General features: G+C 41.0%; 1 protein-coding gene across 1 annotated transcript; it reads left to right on the top strand.

Moving 5' to 3' along the window:
• The first annotated feature begins 8,232 nt into the window (after positions 1-8,232).
• LOC131220193 (uncharacterized) lies at positions 8,233-16,062 on the top strand. Its single transcript, XM_058215155.1, has 4 exons — positions 8,233-8,776; positions 9,721-9,787; positions 15,730-15,972; positions 16,057-16,062. The coding sequence occupies exons 1-4, from the start codon at positions 8,391-8,393 to the stop codon at positions 16,060-16,062; spliced, it is 702 nt and encodes a 233-aa protein (XP_058071138.1). The 5' UTR covers positions 8,233-8,390.
• The last annotated feature ends 4,529 nt before the right edge of the window (positions 16,063-20,591 follow it).

Here is a 20,591-nt window from a genome sequence, read left to right as displayed (position 1 = left end):
CGATTCAACTCTTTAACCTCCCTCTATTTGAGAATGTTTTATATGTAGAAGAGTTAAAACATAATTTATTAAGCATCTCTCAAATATACGATAATAATCATAGTGTAAAATTTACTTACCAAGGGTGTGAAATTTTAAATAAAAATGGTTCTGTAATATTAACTGGTCGCAGAACTTTTGAAAACTGCTACATTATTTGTGATTCAAGCTCATCCAATTTGTCGTGTTACATGGTCCATACTGATGAAACTGAATTATGGCATAAATGCCTCGGACATGTACACTACCGCAACTTGTATAAATTGAGCAAAAGAGAGTTGGTAAGAGCTTTACCCAAAATACAAAAAGTAGACAAAATATGTGGTGAATGCCAAATTGACAAACAAACTAGGAGTACTCACAAAAAGATGAACTCTAATGCCACATCTAAACCACTAGAGCTTTTCCACATGGATCTCAATGGACCAACTAGAACATAGTGTTGAGGTGGCAAGAAGTACATTCTGGTGATAGTAGATGACTTTACCAGATATACTTGGGTAGTCTTCTTGAGAGAGAAATCAAAAACTCTCGATGAAGTAAAAGGGGTACTTAAACATATCCAAACGGAAAAGGGATCACAAGTCTCTAAGATCCATAGTGATCATGGTTCTGAATTTGAAAATAGCAGTTTTGAGAAATTTTACAGTGATCAGGGAATATTACATGAATATTCTACACCCAAAACTCCACAACAAAATAGGATAGTGGAAGGAAAAAATATAGTGCTTCAAGAAATGACGAATGTAATGCTAAATAGTATGAAGCTTCCTAAAAATCTTTAGGCTAAGACGGTAAATACTGCTTGTTATATAATTAACCATGTTTACACTAGAAAGTCAAATAATAAAACAGCTTATGAAATGTGGTTTGATAAGAAACCCACAGTCAAATACTTTCGAGTTTTTGGCAGCAAGTACTGCTTCTTACGTGACTGAGAAAATCTGGGTAAATTTAACACCAAAAGTGATGAAGGGATATTTTTAGGGTATGCTCCGAATAGTTGAATGTATCGAGTTCTGAATAAGAGGACTGGTGTAATTCAAGAATCCATTAATGTGATTATAGACGATCACTTGAATACACATGTCTCAAGTTCAGAAAATGATGAAGTTCTTATAATTGATAAACCAGACTCTTCATTAAGTCAAAATAACACTGAACTGAGGACAATTAAAGACCATCCTTCTAATCAAATCCTTGAAAACCCTCTCACTAGTGGGCGCACTCATAAACAACTAGAAGATATGTGTAACTACGTGTGTTTTACATCTCAGATAGAACCGGCTAACGTAAAGGAAGCTCTTACTAACGAAAACTGCATTGTCGCAATGTAAGAAGAACTTAATCAATTTGTTAGAAAAGATGTTCGATATTTAGTTCCAAACTCAAAAGATAAACACGTTATTAGAATAAAATGGATTTTCAAAAATAAGTCCGATGAACTTGGTAATATTATTAAAAATAAGGCTAGGCTAGTTGTACAAGGGTACAATCAAATTAAAGGTATAGATTATGATGAGACCTTTGCCCCAGTAGCTCGTTTTGAATCAATCAGACTATTTATATCCATTACGTACTTTAAAAAAATTCAAAATATACCAAATGGATGTAAAGAGTGCATTCTTGAACGGCGATCTGCATGAAGAAGTATATGTTGAACAACCATCGGGTTTTGAAGACCCTAAACATGTTAATCATGTCTATCGCCTAAAAAAGGTACTCTACAGTTTGAAATAAGCTCTGAGGGCATGGTATGAAAAGTTGACTAAGTTTCTACTAAGTCATAACTTTATAATGGGAAGTGTTGATAAGACTTTGTTTGTAAAGAAATATAATGATCACATTTTAATAGTGCAAATCTATGTTGATGATATTATTTATGGATCTACCTGTGCTAACATGATTGTTGAGTTTGCAGATCTTATGAAGTCTAAATTTGAAATAAGCATGGTTGGAGAATTAAACTATTTTTTAGGGTTGTAAGTCAAATAGCTACCTGATGGTTTCTTTATCTATCAAACCAAATATGCTCTGAACTTAATTAAAAAGTTCGAATTTGAGAGCGAAAAAAATTTTGATACTCCAATGAGTACTACTCTAAAACTCTCTAAGGATTCAACATGTGAAGTCGAGTACACATTTTCAGGGGTGCATAACCAATCGAGTACACACTCGACCAGTCGTGGTTCGACCAGTCAAGTATGTACTCGATCGGTCATGGAACTCGAGTTTGACCATTTATTTGGGAAAAATCACTTTTTTCTTCATTTGATTCTTCTTCTCCAACAGGACCTACCACAACCGGTCGAATTCATCTTCGATTACTCCATGATTAGTGCATTGCTTTCGATTTTCTTGTAGATTTAAGTCTTTTGCACTTGCTTTTCTTAATTTGTGTGGTTTATTTCAAGCTTTATGATTGTTTTGTGAGTTTTCTATCAAAAAATCTAATCGATTAGAAACACTTATTGCCTCTCTTGCAATCTCTTTATTCATTGATTTCTTTATTGCAATGGAGGGTAGAAACAAGAAGAAAGGATCTCATGGTCCCTCTTCTTCTCATTCCGCTCCTATCACGGTGCGTCATCTTCGGTCACCAGAGGAAGATCCTAATAATGTACGGGATATTCGCTTGCACAATGTGATAATTGAACGGACTGTTAATCCTGACCATTTGGTACCATTTGGAGTTGTTCCTCTCCTTCAGTCTATAGGATGGGATAACATATTACATTGAGGTGGACCGTTATACCGCTCCATTGTGCAGGCTATATATGCTTGCATAAGTGAATTCTCTTCTGATAATCTGACATTTACTATTATGATCAGAGAAGGTCCAATTGCAGTGGACTGTCATATTATTTCTTGATTAATGGAGATACTTGTCAATGATGAAGGTATTCCAAGCCATACTCATGTAGCAAAACCATCAGAATCCGAGAAGAGAATGCTTACTAGAGTTTTATGTAATATGGATGCAGAATGGAGTATGGGGAATGCGCTCGCTTCTAAGTTTATGTTAGCCAGATACAGGGTTCTCCATCGGATTTTCATTTTAAATGTCTATCCTCATTCTAATAACAAAACCGAGCTTACTACATTCATGGCTCGTTCATTTTATTGTTACTGGAGTCTCCGTGTGTCTTCCTTCTCTTATCTGTTATATCATGATTCAGTTCCATCTCCATCCAAGTCACAATGATATACTCTTTGCTTATCTTATGATTGTTTTAGTCACCCATAGTTTAGTGGCTATGCCTGCTGGAGAGGCTCCTATTAAACATCTTCCATTCAACAACTCAAACATAAACAAGATGAAGTTGAGATTGGCTCCAGGCCAAGTTGATGAGGGTGCTAGTGGAGCAGCTGAAGCAAATGTAGAAGAGGGTGCTTTGCCTTCAGATGACATCAATATGATGACATCTTTAATGAGATTGAATCTGATTCTACAACGGATTCTGATTTTCAACCGTCTGATTTTGATGAACATTTACGTTTTCTTGAGGAAAAAGTTAAAGGTATGCATGTGTCTTAAGAAATGCAGTTTAAATATATGCGCAAATATTTGAGGCGCATTAACAAGGGACTACATCAAATTGATCCTTCCATACCTGTACCTTCTTCTGGTTCAGACAGTTTTAACTTTCTGATATGTAATAACTTTTATATTTGGATTTCTTTATATGCTTGGACATATTGTGGACTTTTTTGAATGATTATCTTCCATTATTTATGTTCTCTTGACCTTTCTTCATCATTACTTCTTACTCTTTAGATTCCATCTTCATTTATCTATTCTTTCCTTTGTCTTTTTTGTGATAAAAAGGGGGAGAATTTATGTTGATATGACTATTTCATGTCTATGATATTCGATTCTATGAGTCGATGTATGATGTGGAAAAGTGGTTAAGTAGCAATGGCTAGGTAGCAAATTTCTTGCCAATTTCTCCTAAATTTCTCCTCTTGAATTCTATGGAGTAATATATTGAGGGGGAGTATTTGGTTTGCTATTTGGTTCCTTAACTGGTGGTGCATGATTCTTTATTATTCGTATTATGCTTATCTTATTTTATTGAAGTATATTTTGTCACAAATTTGACAAAGGGGGAGATTGTAAGTGCTATGTTTTCTAGCTGTCAAATTTTGTAGTGCCAAAACCTCTTGGAATCTGTGTCTTGTGTAGATCATCTATATATTCAAGTTCAAGCATCTCGAGTACAAGGTCAAGAAGTTCATGAACAAGAAGCTCAAGAACTAGATCAAGTTTTCATGTTTCAAATATATCAAGACAATGTGCTTCACTCAAGTTGAAAGTCAAGTCTCAAGTTCAAGCTCATCTTCATATATACATTGTCAAGCTTCAAAGTACTTCCAGATGACAAGTTTCAAGTACTTCATGATAATCTATCTACTGAAGCGAACGTTGTTTTGATGTTCATATTTCACCTTTAAGGTATGAATGACCCTAAATTGGCCATAGGTTAGGTCATACTAATTGCATACTTAATTTGGGTCATTATATAATTTTTATACGCTTATTCTCAACTAGTCTTAGCCTCTTTTCAACTAGTCCTAGTACTAGCTTGACCAGTCTAAGAATTTTCTCGACCAGTCCAAGGTTTGTTGTGATTTTTTAGATTTTCTGTTAAATCCTTGACCAGTCCTGGAGACTGCTTGACCAGTCGAGTGAACAGTGCTCAACCAGTCGAGTAGGCTCGACTCAAAGTCCAGCAACCAAAATGGGTTGAACATGACCAGTCGAGAGCAGGGGTCGACGGGTCGTGCAGGCCACTCAACCGGTCGTACCAGTCACTCGACCAGTCGTGGAACAGTCTTATCTTATCATGCCCGAATTTTCAAAAGTTTGTTGGTCTTTCGACCAGTTGAACTAACCTCTGGGCCAATCGAGTGAACAGTTTTTTTGCCTATAAATTGAGGATGATTTTCAATTTTTTATTCCATTCCAAGAAATTCAAGTGACTACTTTGAGAAAACTTGTCCCCACGTTTGAAAAGCAAAATGGTCAGTATTTAAAATTATTTTATTACTTTTTTGTATTTGATTTTGAGTTCTCTATTCCAATCTTATTTTAAGAATGTAAGTGCTATGGTTTCTAGTTCCTATAATTGTCAAATTTTGTAGTGCCAAAACCTCTCTTGGAATCTGTGTCTTTCATAGCTCATCTACATAATGAAGTCTGTGCATCTCTCAAGGACAAGGGTCTTTAGATCAAAAACTTCAAAAGTAAGATTACTTGTTCATGTCCATGTACAACATCAATCGTGAATTCAAGCTTTCAAGCTTCAATAGTTCAAGATTTTCAAAGCTTCGTACAAGTCAAGACAACCTTCCTAGATTTTGATACTCAAGTTCAAGCTTTAACGTTAGTCAATTTCAAGCTTCAAGAGACGTAAGTTAAAGCTTCATCCTATGACAAGATCTCAAGCTTCGTGAATTTCAAAGAACGACTATCAACTGAAGAAAAAGAAGTTTTAATGTTCATACATCATGTTTAAGGTATGAATGACCCTAGATTGTCCATAGGGTAGGTCATTTTGAATACATAATTCAATTATATCATTTTATAAGTGAATAGACTATTTCTCGACTAGTCTTGGACTCTGTTCGACTAGTCCTAGCACTGGGACTAGTCCAAGAAATTCCTCGACTAGACCTATGTTTATTGCAAAATTTTGAAATTTTTTGTTAACCCTCGACTAGTCATGAAGACTGCTCGACTGGTCATGTGAACAATTCTCGACCAGTCCTATAGCCTTGACTCAAAGTCCAGTAACTAAATCTAGTTCCATACGACCAGTTGTGGAGGTCCCTCGACCGGTCGTGCAATGCCTACGACCAGTCGTGGAACGGCTTTATCTTATCGTGCTCTAAATTTTAAAATTTTGTTGGTCCTACGACCAGTCATGGTGTTCTCGGGACCAGTCATGAACGCGATTTCTTTACTTATAAATAGAGCACGAATTTAAAAAATTTTCATTCAATTCAAGCTAAATCAATATGCCACTCTGAGAGATAAGTTAGTAATCATTTTAAGCAATATTGTGCTCATTTAATATTCTCTTAATTTAGCTTTATTATATTTGATTTTGTATTTTTTCTTTCAATCACATTTGAAGAAGGGATTGAGTCTTACCCTTTGCTTGGAATCAAAATCAAATAGAGCTAGCCCAACTTGATTTAATTTAATATCAATTTAGAATCTAGAACCATTTCTTAAGTGAGTTTGGACATTGAACTTCTACGTTGAACTTCTACTCGAATTTGGTTCTTCCGGTCTAGGCTTCATCAAAAAGAGAATATCCAGGTATTTTACATTATTGTAAATTTCTGTATTTTGGTTTCATTGAAATTATGCCAGAAAAATCTCTCTGTTTTGATTTGTCTGAGGTGATCCAGAAAACTCAGAGTGTGGGGTTTTGAATTGTGTAAGCCTACTTGAAAGTCACTCAAGTCATATCAATTTTGGTGGGGGTGGTTTAAATCAGACCACCTATACATCACAATCTGATGACTTGGTCTCAACTCATCCTGACTTGTTTTGAATCAGGAAGAGTTGCACCAATTCAAACCATGTCAGACCAATATGAACGGCTCAAACGTGGTCAGATAAGTCAGAACAATCATATTTTTATTTTTATTTTTCATCCGTGCGACTCGTCGTGTATAGGATGAGTTGTATCAGTATCGGGGATGCGACGTGCTCTGATACTAAGACAAGTTGCACTCAGAAATCAAGTTGTAAAACCCTGGTAGTATTGGGTGGGACCATGTCGGCAGGCAAGTATTTTGTGTTAGATTTTGTCGTGGCCAGTTCTAGTGCCTAGGTAAAAGAGAAAAGCCAATGTTCCATGAGGTCGAGCTGTGTGAGCCCCACCGTGATGCGTTTCGAACATCTACCCCATCAGTCAGATGCACCATTCCATCGTGGGCCTAGGTCTCAAAAATCAAGTCAATCGGTGACTTGTGTGGGCCACACCACATACAGAAGTGGGGAGGGGCCGTGCACCATCAAAACATTCATAATCATTTTTTGGGCCCACCGAGATGTGGTTTCAAATCCAGCCCATCCATTATGTGTGTCCCACTTGGATGAGGGTTTAGACCAAGTTTCAGCAGCATTCAAAACTCAGGCGGGCCCCACCAAGTGCTTTTATATGTTTTAACGGTGTATTCATATGATATTAGATGGTATGGCCCACCTGAGTTCTGTATACCGCTGATTTTTGGGATATCCCATAATTTAGAGGGGAGCCATCAAATGGACAGTGTTGATGGTCGACACGCATCACGATGGGGCCCACACAGCTCGACCTCACGGGAGCTTATCGTGAGGTCGAGCGCAAACACACACACATATATTGATGGATCATACACGGATTGGAAGTTATGATCTGAGTAACGCAGCATACAGATATCATACCATATGACTGCTTCTCTCCTGTTGGGACACTTCTGTTTGATATCTTGAGTCGCCTGGTTGACGCAGGCATTGCAGGTGTCAAAAGAAACATCCCCTCTACAAAGGAAGAGGCCGAAGGCAGTGTTGGGATTTCCACCCCTCTCAGTGTAAAAGAAAGTGACAAAATGAGCGTTGAAAGTTAGAATGGGGAGAAGGGTGTTGAGATTAGTTTCAAAGGTTGTATTAGGAGTGTAATTCAGCTACTGAGCAGTTAAGAGTAGTAGAACTCATCGTAGAAGTACTGTTATGCTTGAGAGAGGGAATGGAAGAGAAAAAGAAGAATGAAAGATAGTTGGAAAATATGCATCTCTTCTTCCTTGGATAGCATGGAAAGGGAAGAGAACACAAAACCTCGTTCTGAAACTTGTATAAATTTCCCATGATCTCGTCTGCAGTATTTATCACACCATAGGGCCGCACATGAAGAGATGATTTGACTAGAGCACTTCCATCTTCTTTCTTGCAGTGGATGGCCCAGAATTCATAGCTGACGGTGATTGGGTGGTTGGAATCATTAATATAAATAGTTGAATTTTGGACATTGAGATGAAAATTCAACACTAACATCCACCACATGAAATCAACGATTAGGATCATCCATAAAGCATGATCCAATGCGCGTGTCTCATCCACATCAATTCTATTAGCTAAGTTTGAACGACTACAAATATCCATTAAGAATGATGGTGGCTTATGTTCTCTAATTCCCATTAATTATTGTTTGGGAATGATCTATTTTCATCTCGCATCCGTCCATTCCAGACGTACAGGATGATTAGATAATTGTGTGTTTGGAAAGGTTATCTATTCAAGGTAGGGGCCACTGGATGGATGGACCTGATTGATTCAATACACTGCCACTTGTACTATGGGGAATCGATCTGCAATATTCCAATTCTACCAGCTCCCTATAGGAAAGTGGAGAATATCCGGCGCTTTTTTACCGGCGGCCATCACCAACTGCCAGATGCTCGGCCGACTTAAAATGAAAAGCCCTCTCTCTGTTTCTCTTTACCTCTCACTATCTCTCCCTCTCCCTCTCCCTCTCCGCCGTCTCGTCTCTCCCTCTCCCGTCCTCGATCTCTCTCCCTCATACTCTCTCGATCTCTCTCCCTTCCTCTCCCTCCCCCTCTCGATGTCCCTCTCATCCCTCTGTCTCGATCTCTCTTTCCCTCGTTTTCTTCAACGTGTTGTTCCTTCTTCGATCTCTCTCCAACAATTGAAGAAAGTAGAAGAAAGAAGAGAAAATCGAAGGTACTTTCTCTCAATCTCTCTCCCTTCATCTCTGTCTCTCTCATGTCCCCTTTCGATTATCAAAATTTGGGCAGCAACCATCGCAGCGGCAGCCATATCCACTGTTGTCCATGGCCGCTGACATCTGCATGTTAGTTATTTGAAGAAATGCTTCAACCAATAACGTGTACCACTGTTGCACATTTAATCTCCCTGTTTCATTCATACTTTTTTGGCCCATCCATGAGTGGACTAGCCTGATATATGGGAGGGGAACAATCAACATTGATCCACCTCATTGGAGGCAGTGATCCCACACACATATCACTTTAGACCATGTGTTTGTGCAGATAAGGCATTCCTCCTCTGTTTATTCACTTCGATGAATGTAACTAATAAGAAATACAGATGGGAACATTATAGGTCCAAATTCCACATTTAATGCACATGTGTGGCCCACCTGATGAGCAGGCAAGCCTGATTTTTTACATTAGGTAATATGCACAGCGGCCGCACCTTATAGACATTCAGATGTGCCATGTTTGTGCTATCGTGAAGGTGCATGTTGGGCTAGCAAACCTCTTGCCATTAGATGTTTGTTTTGCTTAATATGTAAACCTCCATATTATCTCTACAAATCTGTTATATCTATTGAAATGCTATTGTAACATATGGTTTTTTTACTAGCTTATCATCCAGCAGCAATTGACATTGTGTTTTACAGTTGCAGTGTATAGATAGCTCTCTTTTGAATTACCATCTAAATGTTGTTTTGAATGTATGAGACTTCCCTGAAATAAAAAATAATAATAATAATTAACTATTTACTTTTAAATATATGATGCACTCATCCATGGATATGTTTGTTGGAGATGACATCTATGTTCTATCCCTATTTATTTAACAAACATTTCCTCATTTGATGGCTAAAAAAAGAAAAGTAACATTTGCTTTATTTACGGTAGATCAATCACTTTCAGGATACTGTGCAACAGGAACTACAGCCATGCAAACAAAACAAATATGTTAAAGGTAAGGCAGATCTATAAGTTGAAGATTTTATTTTCTTCTCTCCTTGCATTATCTCTATTGATCTTATAGTTCATGCTTTTAGTGGGTTGTGTAAGACCCGTATCCTAGCCCGTACCATTCCATAGGCTTCCGCGGTCCTCCCGATCAAATTTCGGCGACCCGCGGTCTATTATCGGCATTTGCGCGCAATCTTGAGTCACGTCCTGTTGATCTGAGTTGGCTCAACCCGAGACTTGTACCAGTGCGTCTGCGCCGTCGCCGCGGTTCCGATGCCGCGTCTTGCACGCCGATGCGGTACCCTGACCAGGAGATGTAGGCTCGCGTTCAGTTCGTGGAAAACACCGCGTGTTGCAAATTCCAAGAGAATCTATCACATCAAATGTCAAGTACACTCCCATCACTCACCATCACTCACACCCATCCCCAAGTACAACACCCATTCCTAAAGTCAACTCTCACCCATCACTCACCCATTACTTACCCATCTCTCTCCCTTATACCTTTCTCTCTCATCCCTCTCTCTCTCTCTCTCTCTCTCATTTTTCCTCTCAAGCAACCCACGACCAATGCTCCATGAGAGAGCTAGGTGTGGCCCACCTTCCTATCTCATATCCCCACCCTTCAAAATCGATCTCGACCGTTGAATCATGTCCCATTGGAGCTAAGATGAGGAAGAGGAGCCCAAGAAGAAGCAAATGGTGGGTGTTTTCTAGTATTTATTTATGTGGTTTGATGAATTGAGGGGCCCATAGTGGTGGGGTCCCTCCGCTACCTGATCTCCCTCTCTCTTTTTCTCTCACTTTTTCTCTTTTGATGTGTGTGTGGCCCACCCTGATGCACCCCACCGTGGAGCATGTATTTTATCCATGCCATCCTTTTGTTGGGCCCACCTTGCTAGACCGTCCGGCTGCAGGCCCACTGGCATGTCTCAGGCAAAGGAAAAGCACAAATGTCAAGTTGATCCTGTCAGGTGGGCCACGTCCAAGTGAGACCCACCTTTGAAGAATTTATATATTCACTTCGTTCGTCCAGCGTCATCCGGGGACGCTGGACGTGGTTCACACGACAACCAGAAAAAAAAAACGATTTTAAGGCTTTTGGGTGGGCCGCTCACACAGGCCCCACCCTGATGCATTGATTCAATCCACACCGTCTATTCTGTCCCTCAGCTCATTTTAAGCGTTGAGCCAAAAAAAGAACTCAATCCGAGTTTCTAGTGGGCCATAACATAGCAAATAAGTTTTTTTGACCGTTGAAATACACTCTAATGTTGCTATACATCAAAACCCATCCAATATTAGACTTGATGGGTTTGTCTAGAGCTATGAAGACTAATGGCTGGGCTAGATCTACCTGATGCGGGCCCCACCTGGGAAAAACAATGAAATTCCCTTTTTTTTTAAAAAAAAAATATATAAAACACAACAGCATCACCTGCTGCCGCTGACGCGTGCAGCAGGCGCTGCTGCGCTGTGCGTTGCCAGGCAGGCCCCACCGTAATGCATGTGCTGGCCCAAAGCATGGGTCCTAGCTGTGGCCCCACTGTGATGTGGATCCCACATCAACACCATGCATTTGATGGCCCGTGAGGGCAGTGGGCCCCACCCCAAAAACTAGCTCAATGTGGAGCTCAGGTGGCCCACACTATAGGAGACAGTGGGATTGAATGTATACCATTGCAAACCCCTTTTTTTTTGGGTTCAGAAGTTTTGGATCCCTCAACACAGGTCACGTGTGACCCTATCAACAGGTTTGGATGGCAAACAAATATTACAGTGGGCCCCCAGGTCCACGTGACCCTATCAATAGGTTGGATGCAAACAAACATTCTGGTGGGCCCCAGGCCCACGTGACCTCATCAACAGGTTGGAAGGAAAATAAACATTACAGTGGGCCACGTTTCTGTGAGCTTGTCAACGGGTCGGGTGGAAAATAAACGTCATGGTGGGCCCCACATGGGACCCACTGATGTATGTATTGTGATCCACACCTTCCATTAGTATGGACCCCACCATGAGGTCGTATTTCATCTATGCCGTCCATCCATATGGACCCACCATAATGCATGTGTTTCATCCAAACCGTTCAAATTATTTTAAGGCTTGTGATGGAATATATATATATATATATATATATATATATATATATATATATATATATATATATATATATATATATATATATATAAGACAGATCTAGGATCAAGTGGGTCATATTACAGGAAACAATGAGTTTGATTGTCCACCATTAAAACTCTTGGGGCTACCAGGTTTGGACCAATATGATATTTGCTTTCCCTCTTAATTCGGGTCCGTGAAACCTTATGATCAGATTGGATGGGAAATACATGATTTGGTGGGCCTTGGGAATTTTAAATGGTGAAAATCATTATCACCACTTGTATTTAGATGTGGCCTATTTGATATAGTTAGGGTCTCTTGGCGTAGCCCATTATAATGTGCATAAGGCCCATTAGTGCTGCCCATTGATGTGGCCCACTTGATGAATATAATGCCCATGTGATTAGGCCCATCTTAATGTATTTATGGACCGATGTTGATGCCCACCTGGATATAAATGAGGGTTACATGATTGGGCCCACTTTGATGTATTTTGTGGTCCATTCAAGGTGCCCACCTTCATATACTTGTGACCCATCTGTGAGGCCTACCTTGATATATTTATGGGGCACATATAGTGCAGCCCAATTGATGTAGTCGAGGCCCATGTGGTACAACCTATCATGATGTGTATTAGGCCCATGAGATGTGGCCCACCGTGACGTGTATCATGACCATATAATGCGGCCCATAGTGATGTGTATGTAGCCCTTGTATGAGGCCCAAAGGGGTGTATGTTGGCCCATATGACGAGGCCGATGTAACGTAAATGAGGCCCATCGTGATGGTATGTGAGGCCATGGGCCCACCATATGTTTGGCCCTAGGTTATTCTTTGGGAGCAGTGTTGGTGAGATGTCCACATTGATGGGCAATGATGGTTGGATGTCCACATTGTGACCTTCCCTTAAGCCTGGTTAGGCCCATTCTTATCATTCTCTAGTGGGTTAACCCAAACGAATGGGCCCCATTGATATTGCTTGGACCATCATCAGTCGTCCATCTATGGACCCCACCTTGTGTTGATTATCGATTGAGGCCGATTACCGATTCTGATTTGTCGTGGCCGATTGCCGATTGTCGATTATTGATTGAGGCTGATTATCGATCGAGGCCGATTACCGACTCTGATTTGTCGTGGCCGATTGCCAATTGCCGACTATCGATCGAGGCTGATTATCGATTAAGGCCGATTACCGATTCTGATTTGTCGTAGTCAATTACCGATTATCGATCGAGGTCAATTATCGTAACCGATTGCCGATTTCGATTATCGTGGCCGATTGTCGATTCCGATTGTCGAGGCCCAATGTAATGTATATGCGGCCCATATTTGAGGCCTACTGTAACCTGTATTCAGCCCGTGTTTAAAGCCCAATGTGTGATGTATATGAGGCCTATGTGATGAGGCCCATTGTGATGCATTTAAGGGTCAGGCGATGGAGCCCATTGTGATGTATGTTAGGCCCATGTGAAAGACCCATCGTAGTGTTTATTAAGCTCTTGAGTGGGGCCCATTGTGTCGTATATTTGGCCCTCGTGTGAGGCCATGGGTCCACTATAGATTAGGGTCTATGTGGGCCATTCCCTTGGGGCAATGCTGGTTAAATGTCCACATTGTCGAGGCTGATTATCGATGTCAGTTATTGATACTGATTACGAGTATATGACAGCATTGCATCATGATACATGCCCATATGTATCATCTGCATGTTTGTTATGAGATGTGGTTGATCATTACATATGTCATTGGGCAGGTTGTTATGAGACTCCCTGATAGGTGAAGGTTATCTCACATGAGCGCACGGTATGCGCAGGATTGATGCATGACTGGATTGTATGACTCACGCATCTTGCATCATGATTACTGCATGCCTGAGCGACCTCAGGGTCGTAGCCTCCACAGGCATATCGTGGATGGCCAGATGGGACACCGAAAATGTTGGTTCTAGCATACAGACACCATAGATGTCCCTGGGTGAAAATTCCTAAACCTCCGTGGCCAGGAGACGCCCCAACGTTAAGACCGAGTGGATACATGAGCGCCCGGGTGCCGAATACCAGGAGGCCGCGTCTCCCACTGTATCGTGGTCGGTTTGGAGGGGGTGTGGCCTTATCCGCCCGAGGGTAGGGGCATTACTAGGCTGAGTTTGATTAGCTCGTGAATGGGTCCGCTATCGACGTGCCGGATAGGTATTGACAGACTATTGGCCAGGTGGATAGTGAGGTTTCTTACGCTCACTTAGACTGTGCTGCTGGGAGAGAGACAGTGCCATTTGGAGTGTACTAAACCCCAGTGATGATCCCAGAGATGAACTGTATTGATATGTGGATTTAGTGAGCAAGAGTTGTATACTCATTCATACATTCATTCATTCACTATCCACTCGGGTTGGTGGTGCGTAACTATTTGTTACGTGTGCCTTCGCAATGACCAGGATTTCGGTTGGGGCGTGCGACTAACCTGAGATCAGGAGTTTACCACATTGAGTCTGACTATCCAAATTTAGGTATGGGACTGGTTTGGATAGAAGTCCCTTGTGATGGACCCCATAGCCTGCGATACTACGTACTATCATCCCGACTTCACACTCTAGCATGGTCACTCCATTCGCACCGCATATTGCATTATATCTGCGACATATGGCAACCTGGGTTACTGTGTTTCTGTATTTATATGGTCTAGGTACGGATGACGCTATTTGTGTTACTCATCAGGAATGTTTATTGCATAGTTGATTCGTATTGTGTATTCTAATATTGTATGACTTATGGACTTGTCAGTATTTCCGCTTACTCTGCTATCCTATGATTTGTGATCTTGTCAGTACTTCTGCTTACTTTGATAATTCATGATCTTGTCCATATATCTGTTTATTCCGATATTGTACGATTTATGGATTATCGGTATTTCTGGTACTGTATGATGATGGCATTATATCGAATACTTGGCACTTATCTTGTGCACACACTTACACCACCTTCTAAGCTTTCTATAAGCTTATGCACGATAGATGCATGCAGGAGATGTTAGGTTACAGCATTGTTGAGCTTGGAGAGTGCAGCAGTCTTCTGGAGCTTGATATTCAATTTATGTATTTTCCTTTCAGCATTGTACTCAAATGATTATATTAGTGGATATGTGATGATGATGTTGTCTTTGTAATTTGGGTAATCTTGTGGTTATGCTTATTATGAATTAAATGTACAAAAAAAAAATAATAAAAAAAAAATTCTCCTTGTAGGATCCCAGAATCGGAATCTAGCATATGGACGCTAGGAACCGAGAATGGGGTACTACGGAGGCTGTCGGCACCGGATTCGGCGATCGGGATTCCTGTGAATCCGATTTCCGGGTTTGGGGCGTGACAGGTTGAGTATTCATGGTTGTGATGCACATTGATGGATGTGTTTGTGGTCCTTATCATAAATGTTATTCTAGCTCTGAGATTTTGGTCCCACCATGTAGTTGGCCTTACCCAGAAACCAGGTCAGTTGATGACTGATCAGGTGGGCAACACATGTACGTCTAATGTGGACCATTTTCATTTCTTTTCAAACCATCCATTGTTCTTGTATTTATATGGCACACCTGGTGAGTAGACTGACCTGTTTTGTGGCCATGTCATCTGTGTTATGTGGTCCACTTGATGTGCTTTTTGGATGTCCCATAATAACCCAACACCCCCCCCCCCCCCCCCCCCCCCCCCCAACACACACACACACACACACACACGCTAAAGGCACATGTCAAGAGGTGTGTGTAGGCTAAAGAAAAACTTATGAAAGATAACTAACTCCTGATCCTTACATGTTATTTTAGGTACAATACAAAACAGACTGTGAGAAGTTTTATGGGAGAATCCTTGACAACCGCAATGTTGTATCGGTTGTTGAAGGGACTTCCAAGCAGAAAACGGCAAAAATTTGGAGTAGTCGATATCCAGAAGAGCCATATGAGCTTGCCTTCAACATTACTTTCTCAGAAGGAGGTGCTGAAAAGTTTTCTAAAAGTGTAGATGACCTAGTTTCAGCTGTTAGAAGGCAGAGCGTCTTCTTTTATCAGGTAACTCATGCATTTTGAGTCTTCCCTTTAATATACTGACAGGTCGTGTTATGATTATTTATTTATTTATTTATTTTGTCACAGTTGTGATTGTTACAGACAAACACTCTTGTGTGCCTTCAAGTCTTGTATCCTCCATCTCATGTTTTAGAACTTTTTAAATCGATATCTTCTTAGCTTATAGATGTTAGTAAAATATTCTTGGCATGCATTACTATGGTAAATAGTGAAACAATGAAAGAGATGAAACCCAAGCACTTGAAGATCCTCCTACCTATGTGCACTAAAAAATTTGTTCTCCAGTAGCGTGCTGGAACTGGAAAAAGCGTGAACCATGGTGCATCAATCAAATCATGTAATAGTCACCTTTGAACCCAATTTGAATATTAAAGAAATAAGAATTTCGAAGAACTGTCTATCGCAAGGATGAAATGACATGGAACTATGCAAATATGGGGTAATGATTTCGTTGCTCATGTAATTGTCTATGGGCTCAACTTGTAGCCTGGTAGTTTTGTTATTCTGTCAAAACATTGTTATAAAACCTTTGAATTTCTTCTCTTAATACTTTAACTTGAATGTCGGCTTAGGAAATATCCATGAACCTTTTGCAGCCTTTGTCTTTACCTCTTGCATGCTTCATGATTTTCCTTGTTCAGCTTTCCTATTCATTTATAAGGGAATGCTTCACTCTAAAATAGATGAGCTAGGACTCAAATCATTCACTTCTTCTTTTCCTACTTTATCTTTGGATAGGTATCAAGACCCAGTATGCATGATGATTGTTTTCTTGAAAGAGCTGTGGCCCCAGGTCCTCTAAAAAATTTTTTGTGTATCAAGCATTCATTTAAATGATCATGATGTGCTCCATTGCATTTTGAATTTGAATTTCATTGCATTTTGATGTGCTCCATTACATTCAAGAAGTCCGGATACTAAGTGTTCTTCACATCCGCTTTGTGCAATTTTCATGATAATGGTTTTGTAAAGTGAACATCAGTCAAGTTTACATCAAGTGTCAATTGATCTATCATCTTTGAACATACTTGTAAAATAAGGTCCTCTTGTATTGATGTTCGGTTTTCACAATAATGGTACAATGAAATGCCTCCAATATACAACATTGTTTAGTATTAGCATTTGCTTATGTAGGCCTGCTTTACTTTTCATATAGAATATATTGCCATCTTGTCTTTAGAATTTCATCAGTATGCTTTTACTTATGCCTTTGCAAGGGTCGACCAAATTGGCGCATCATTAGCTTTTTGATTCCATGTTCTTCACTGTCTTTGTCTTCTAGAAACAGATTCATTTCCAACAGCTGATAAGCTATTCCGAAATAAAATTTGGGTTGGAACAGTCGAAGGTCAGCGATAGTTCCTCATTAATTCTTAGCTTCCATTTGCAAATGATGTTATGATTCATGTTGATTAGAATTGTTAACAGGTCTTCCTGTCTATTTCATTGAGCCTCATCATCCGGCTAAATTCTTCTGGAGAGGACAGTTTTATGGAGAGTGATGATTTCAAGCGTTTTTCGTTCTTTAGTCGTGCAGCACTTGAATTGCTTCTTCGAGCCGGCAAGAAACCAGACATAATCCATTGCCATGACAGGCAGACAGCATTTGTTGTATGTACTGGCAACAGTTAGAATTTCACTAGTTCCTTTTCATAAATAATTTCTGATGTTTTTTCCCCCCCTCTAATAAGTAAACTTGGCTTCTCAGGGACTACTCTATTGGGATTTGTATGCTCCTAGAGGTTTGAATACAGCTAGAATTTGCTTTACATGCCACAATTTTGAGTATCAGGGGACAGCACCTGCTTCAGAGTTGGCATCCTGTGGCATTGATGTTCACCAGCTGCGTAGACATGATAGGATGCAGGACAATGCATCACATGATAGAGTCAATCTAATTAAAGCTAAAGCTAAAACACTAATGGATCCTCGAGAGACAACCCGGGAAAGAGTGGCGGAGGTGGAGTTTGTTGGGATCACTGTGGCCATTTTCTTTTTGCCTTTCATAGCTACTATGGTTCCTCCACCAATAATATTGCAGAAGCTCGAGCCATGCTAGATGGAATCCGTATTTGTTCTCATCTGGGCATCACGAATATTATTGTAGAAATTGATTCTAAAATCATTGCGGATGTAATGGTGGACCAAGACTCGCCCTCCCTCTGAAATCTTTGGTACTACTTGGGTACTATCAAGGCCACGATTCAAAGCCTCAACCTGGTTTTTTCTCATACCTTTAGAGAAGGAAATTCAGTAGTAGATGCCTCAGCAAAGGTGGCAAGCGACGGTCACCCTGACAGGATCTTCTCTCACAGTTCCCAACTCCCGAGGTCAGCTAGGGGAGCCCTTGTCACGCCCCAAACTCGGAGACCGGGCTCACAAAATTCCTGATCGCCGAATCCGGCGCCGACAGCCTCCGTAAAACCCCATTCTCAGCTCCCAGCGCCCATTCGCCAGGTTCCGATCCTGGGATGCTACAAGGAGGATTTGTACATCAGTTTGATTCGTAATAAGCATAACCAAAGGCATAACCCACAAACAACAACCAAAAACTCCATCACATTTCCACTATAATCAAAAACTTTATAGGTACAATGAGCATAAGGGAAATACAATGAATATAGACCAAAACTCCAAAAGAAGATCAGCCACGCGTCCAAGCCTCAGCGCTGCTGCGATCCAACGTCACCTGCACGCAACGGTCGTGCATAAGCTTATAGAAAGCTTAGAGGGTGGTGAAAGTGTATGCTCAAGGTGATAATGTAGTCATGCAGTATCAGAGTAATGCGGAACATGCTGATGAATGCTAAGAATCCCATTAGCCGTACCAAGGCCATGCGGTGCAAAGAATGATGTCGGCCATACCAAGGCCATGCAATGCAAAATGCAAGTCAAGCATACAAATCCTCATCTAAGTCCACATGTCAATACGGCTCAAATCTGGAATATCACCGGGGTCTAGTACACTCCAAGCCAGATTGCCGCCCCATCGCGCGCAATAAGGTGAGTGGAAAAGACCTCACTATCCGCCTGCCAATATCGGGCTCGGCTCGTCAATAGCGGACCCATTCCTCGAGCTGGTCAGACTCAGCCTAGCATTGCCCCCTACTCTCGGGCGGGTAAGGCCGCACCCCCTTCCAACCGACCACGACACAATGGAAAGCGCAACCGTCTGGTAATCGGCACCCAGCGCTCATACACCCACTCGGTCTAGACGTTGGAGCAACCTCCTGGTACCATAAGGGTTTAGGGACTTTCACCCAGGGATATCTATCGCACCCCATGTAGAACAGTATTTCCGGTATCCAATCCTGCCAACCACGATGCGTCTGTGGAGGCTATGGCCCTGATGTCGCTAGGGCGTACAGTGACAATATCACACAATGCAAATGCATGAATCACACTATCCAGTCATACAGCAATCCTGCGCGTATCGTGCGCTCATGTAGGGCAACACCCCCTGTACGGGAGCCCCTAAACAATCTGCCCGAAGGCTATGCTATGATCAGTCATTTCTCATATCAAGCATACGTATGATGCATATGATCATGAATCATGAAATTAAACATGCTATATAGGATGGATGATGTACATAACGAAGGTGGGCCTAGACGGCCTACACATAACATGCACGAGCCTAACAATGGGCCTTAGGGAATGTCATAATGCGGACATTTAACCACACTATACTTGCAATGTGGACGTCAAACCACCATTGCTCCCAAGGCATAGCCCTGACGTAAACATCATTACATAAATCATGCTGGGATCGTACATTGCAATGGACCTTAGGCACGTCCCATTGGGCCTTAAATACGTCAAATGGGCCATATCATATGGGCCTTGTATTCATCAAGTGGGCCACATCACTGGGCCGCACCAATGGGCCTTATGTGCATTGCAATGGACTATAAACTGTGGGCTTTAGAACGTATCAAATGGGCCTAATCTTATGGGCCTTATGTGTATCAAATGGGCCACACCAATGGGCCCCAAATGCACATCAAATGGGCCTTGACCCATGGGCCCATAATACATCAAAGTGGGCCTCAATCATGGGCCATAAGTAATTGAAATGGGCCTCACCTAAATAAGTACAATATTTATATACATATATATATATATATATATAATATAGTATATAATATACATATAATATTACATGAACTATAATATTATATATATCTATATATATATATATATACATATATCTATATATATATATACACATACACACACGCACGCAGCACAGTGGGCTCACACACTCATCACAGTGGGCCCACACACTTATCACAGTGGGCTACGTCCACCGTCCAGGCGGACGGTGGTGGTCAAACATATACATCAATGTGGGCTCCATGTGGGGCCCACCATAATGTTTATAATTCATCCAAACCATTGATAAGGTCACATGGACCAAGATGAACGGTGAAAACAAATTTCATCCCGATCCAAAACTTCTGTGGGCCCCAAAAGGATCTCAAAGGTAGGAGTCCGGTCCCACTGTTTCTTATGGTATGGGCCATCTGAGTTTTGGATCGAGCTGATTTTTGAGATGGGCCCACTTCAGAGAGTGGCCCATCTGATGAATGGATTAGATG

This window comes from Magnolia sinica, chromosome 12 (assembly GCF_029962835.1).
Source record: "Magnolia sinica isolate HGM2019 chromosome 12, MsV1, whole genome shotgun sequence".
NCBI lineage: Eukaryota > Viridiplantae > Streptophyta > Magnoliopsida > Magnoliales > Magnoliaceae > Magnolia > Magnolia sinica.
Note: the sequence above shows the minus strand (reverse complement) of the source record. Positions and strands in the feature narration are given on the sequence as shown.

Excerpts from the sequence above, each read along its gene's own strand:
- LOC131220193 (XM_058215155.1), top strand. The coding sequence starts at position 8,391 with ATGGGGAATCGATCTGCAATATTCCAATTCTACCAGCTCCCTATAGGA. Across the intron at positions 8,777-9,720 it reads GAAAGAAGAGAAAATCGAAG|ATCAATCACTTTCAGGATAC; the intron begins GTACTTTCTCTC and ends TATTTACGGTAG. Across the intron at positions 9,788-15,729 it reads ACAAAACAAATATGTTAAAG|GTACAATACAAAACAGACTG; the intron begins GTAAGGCAGATC and ends ATGTTATTTTAG.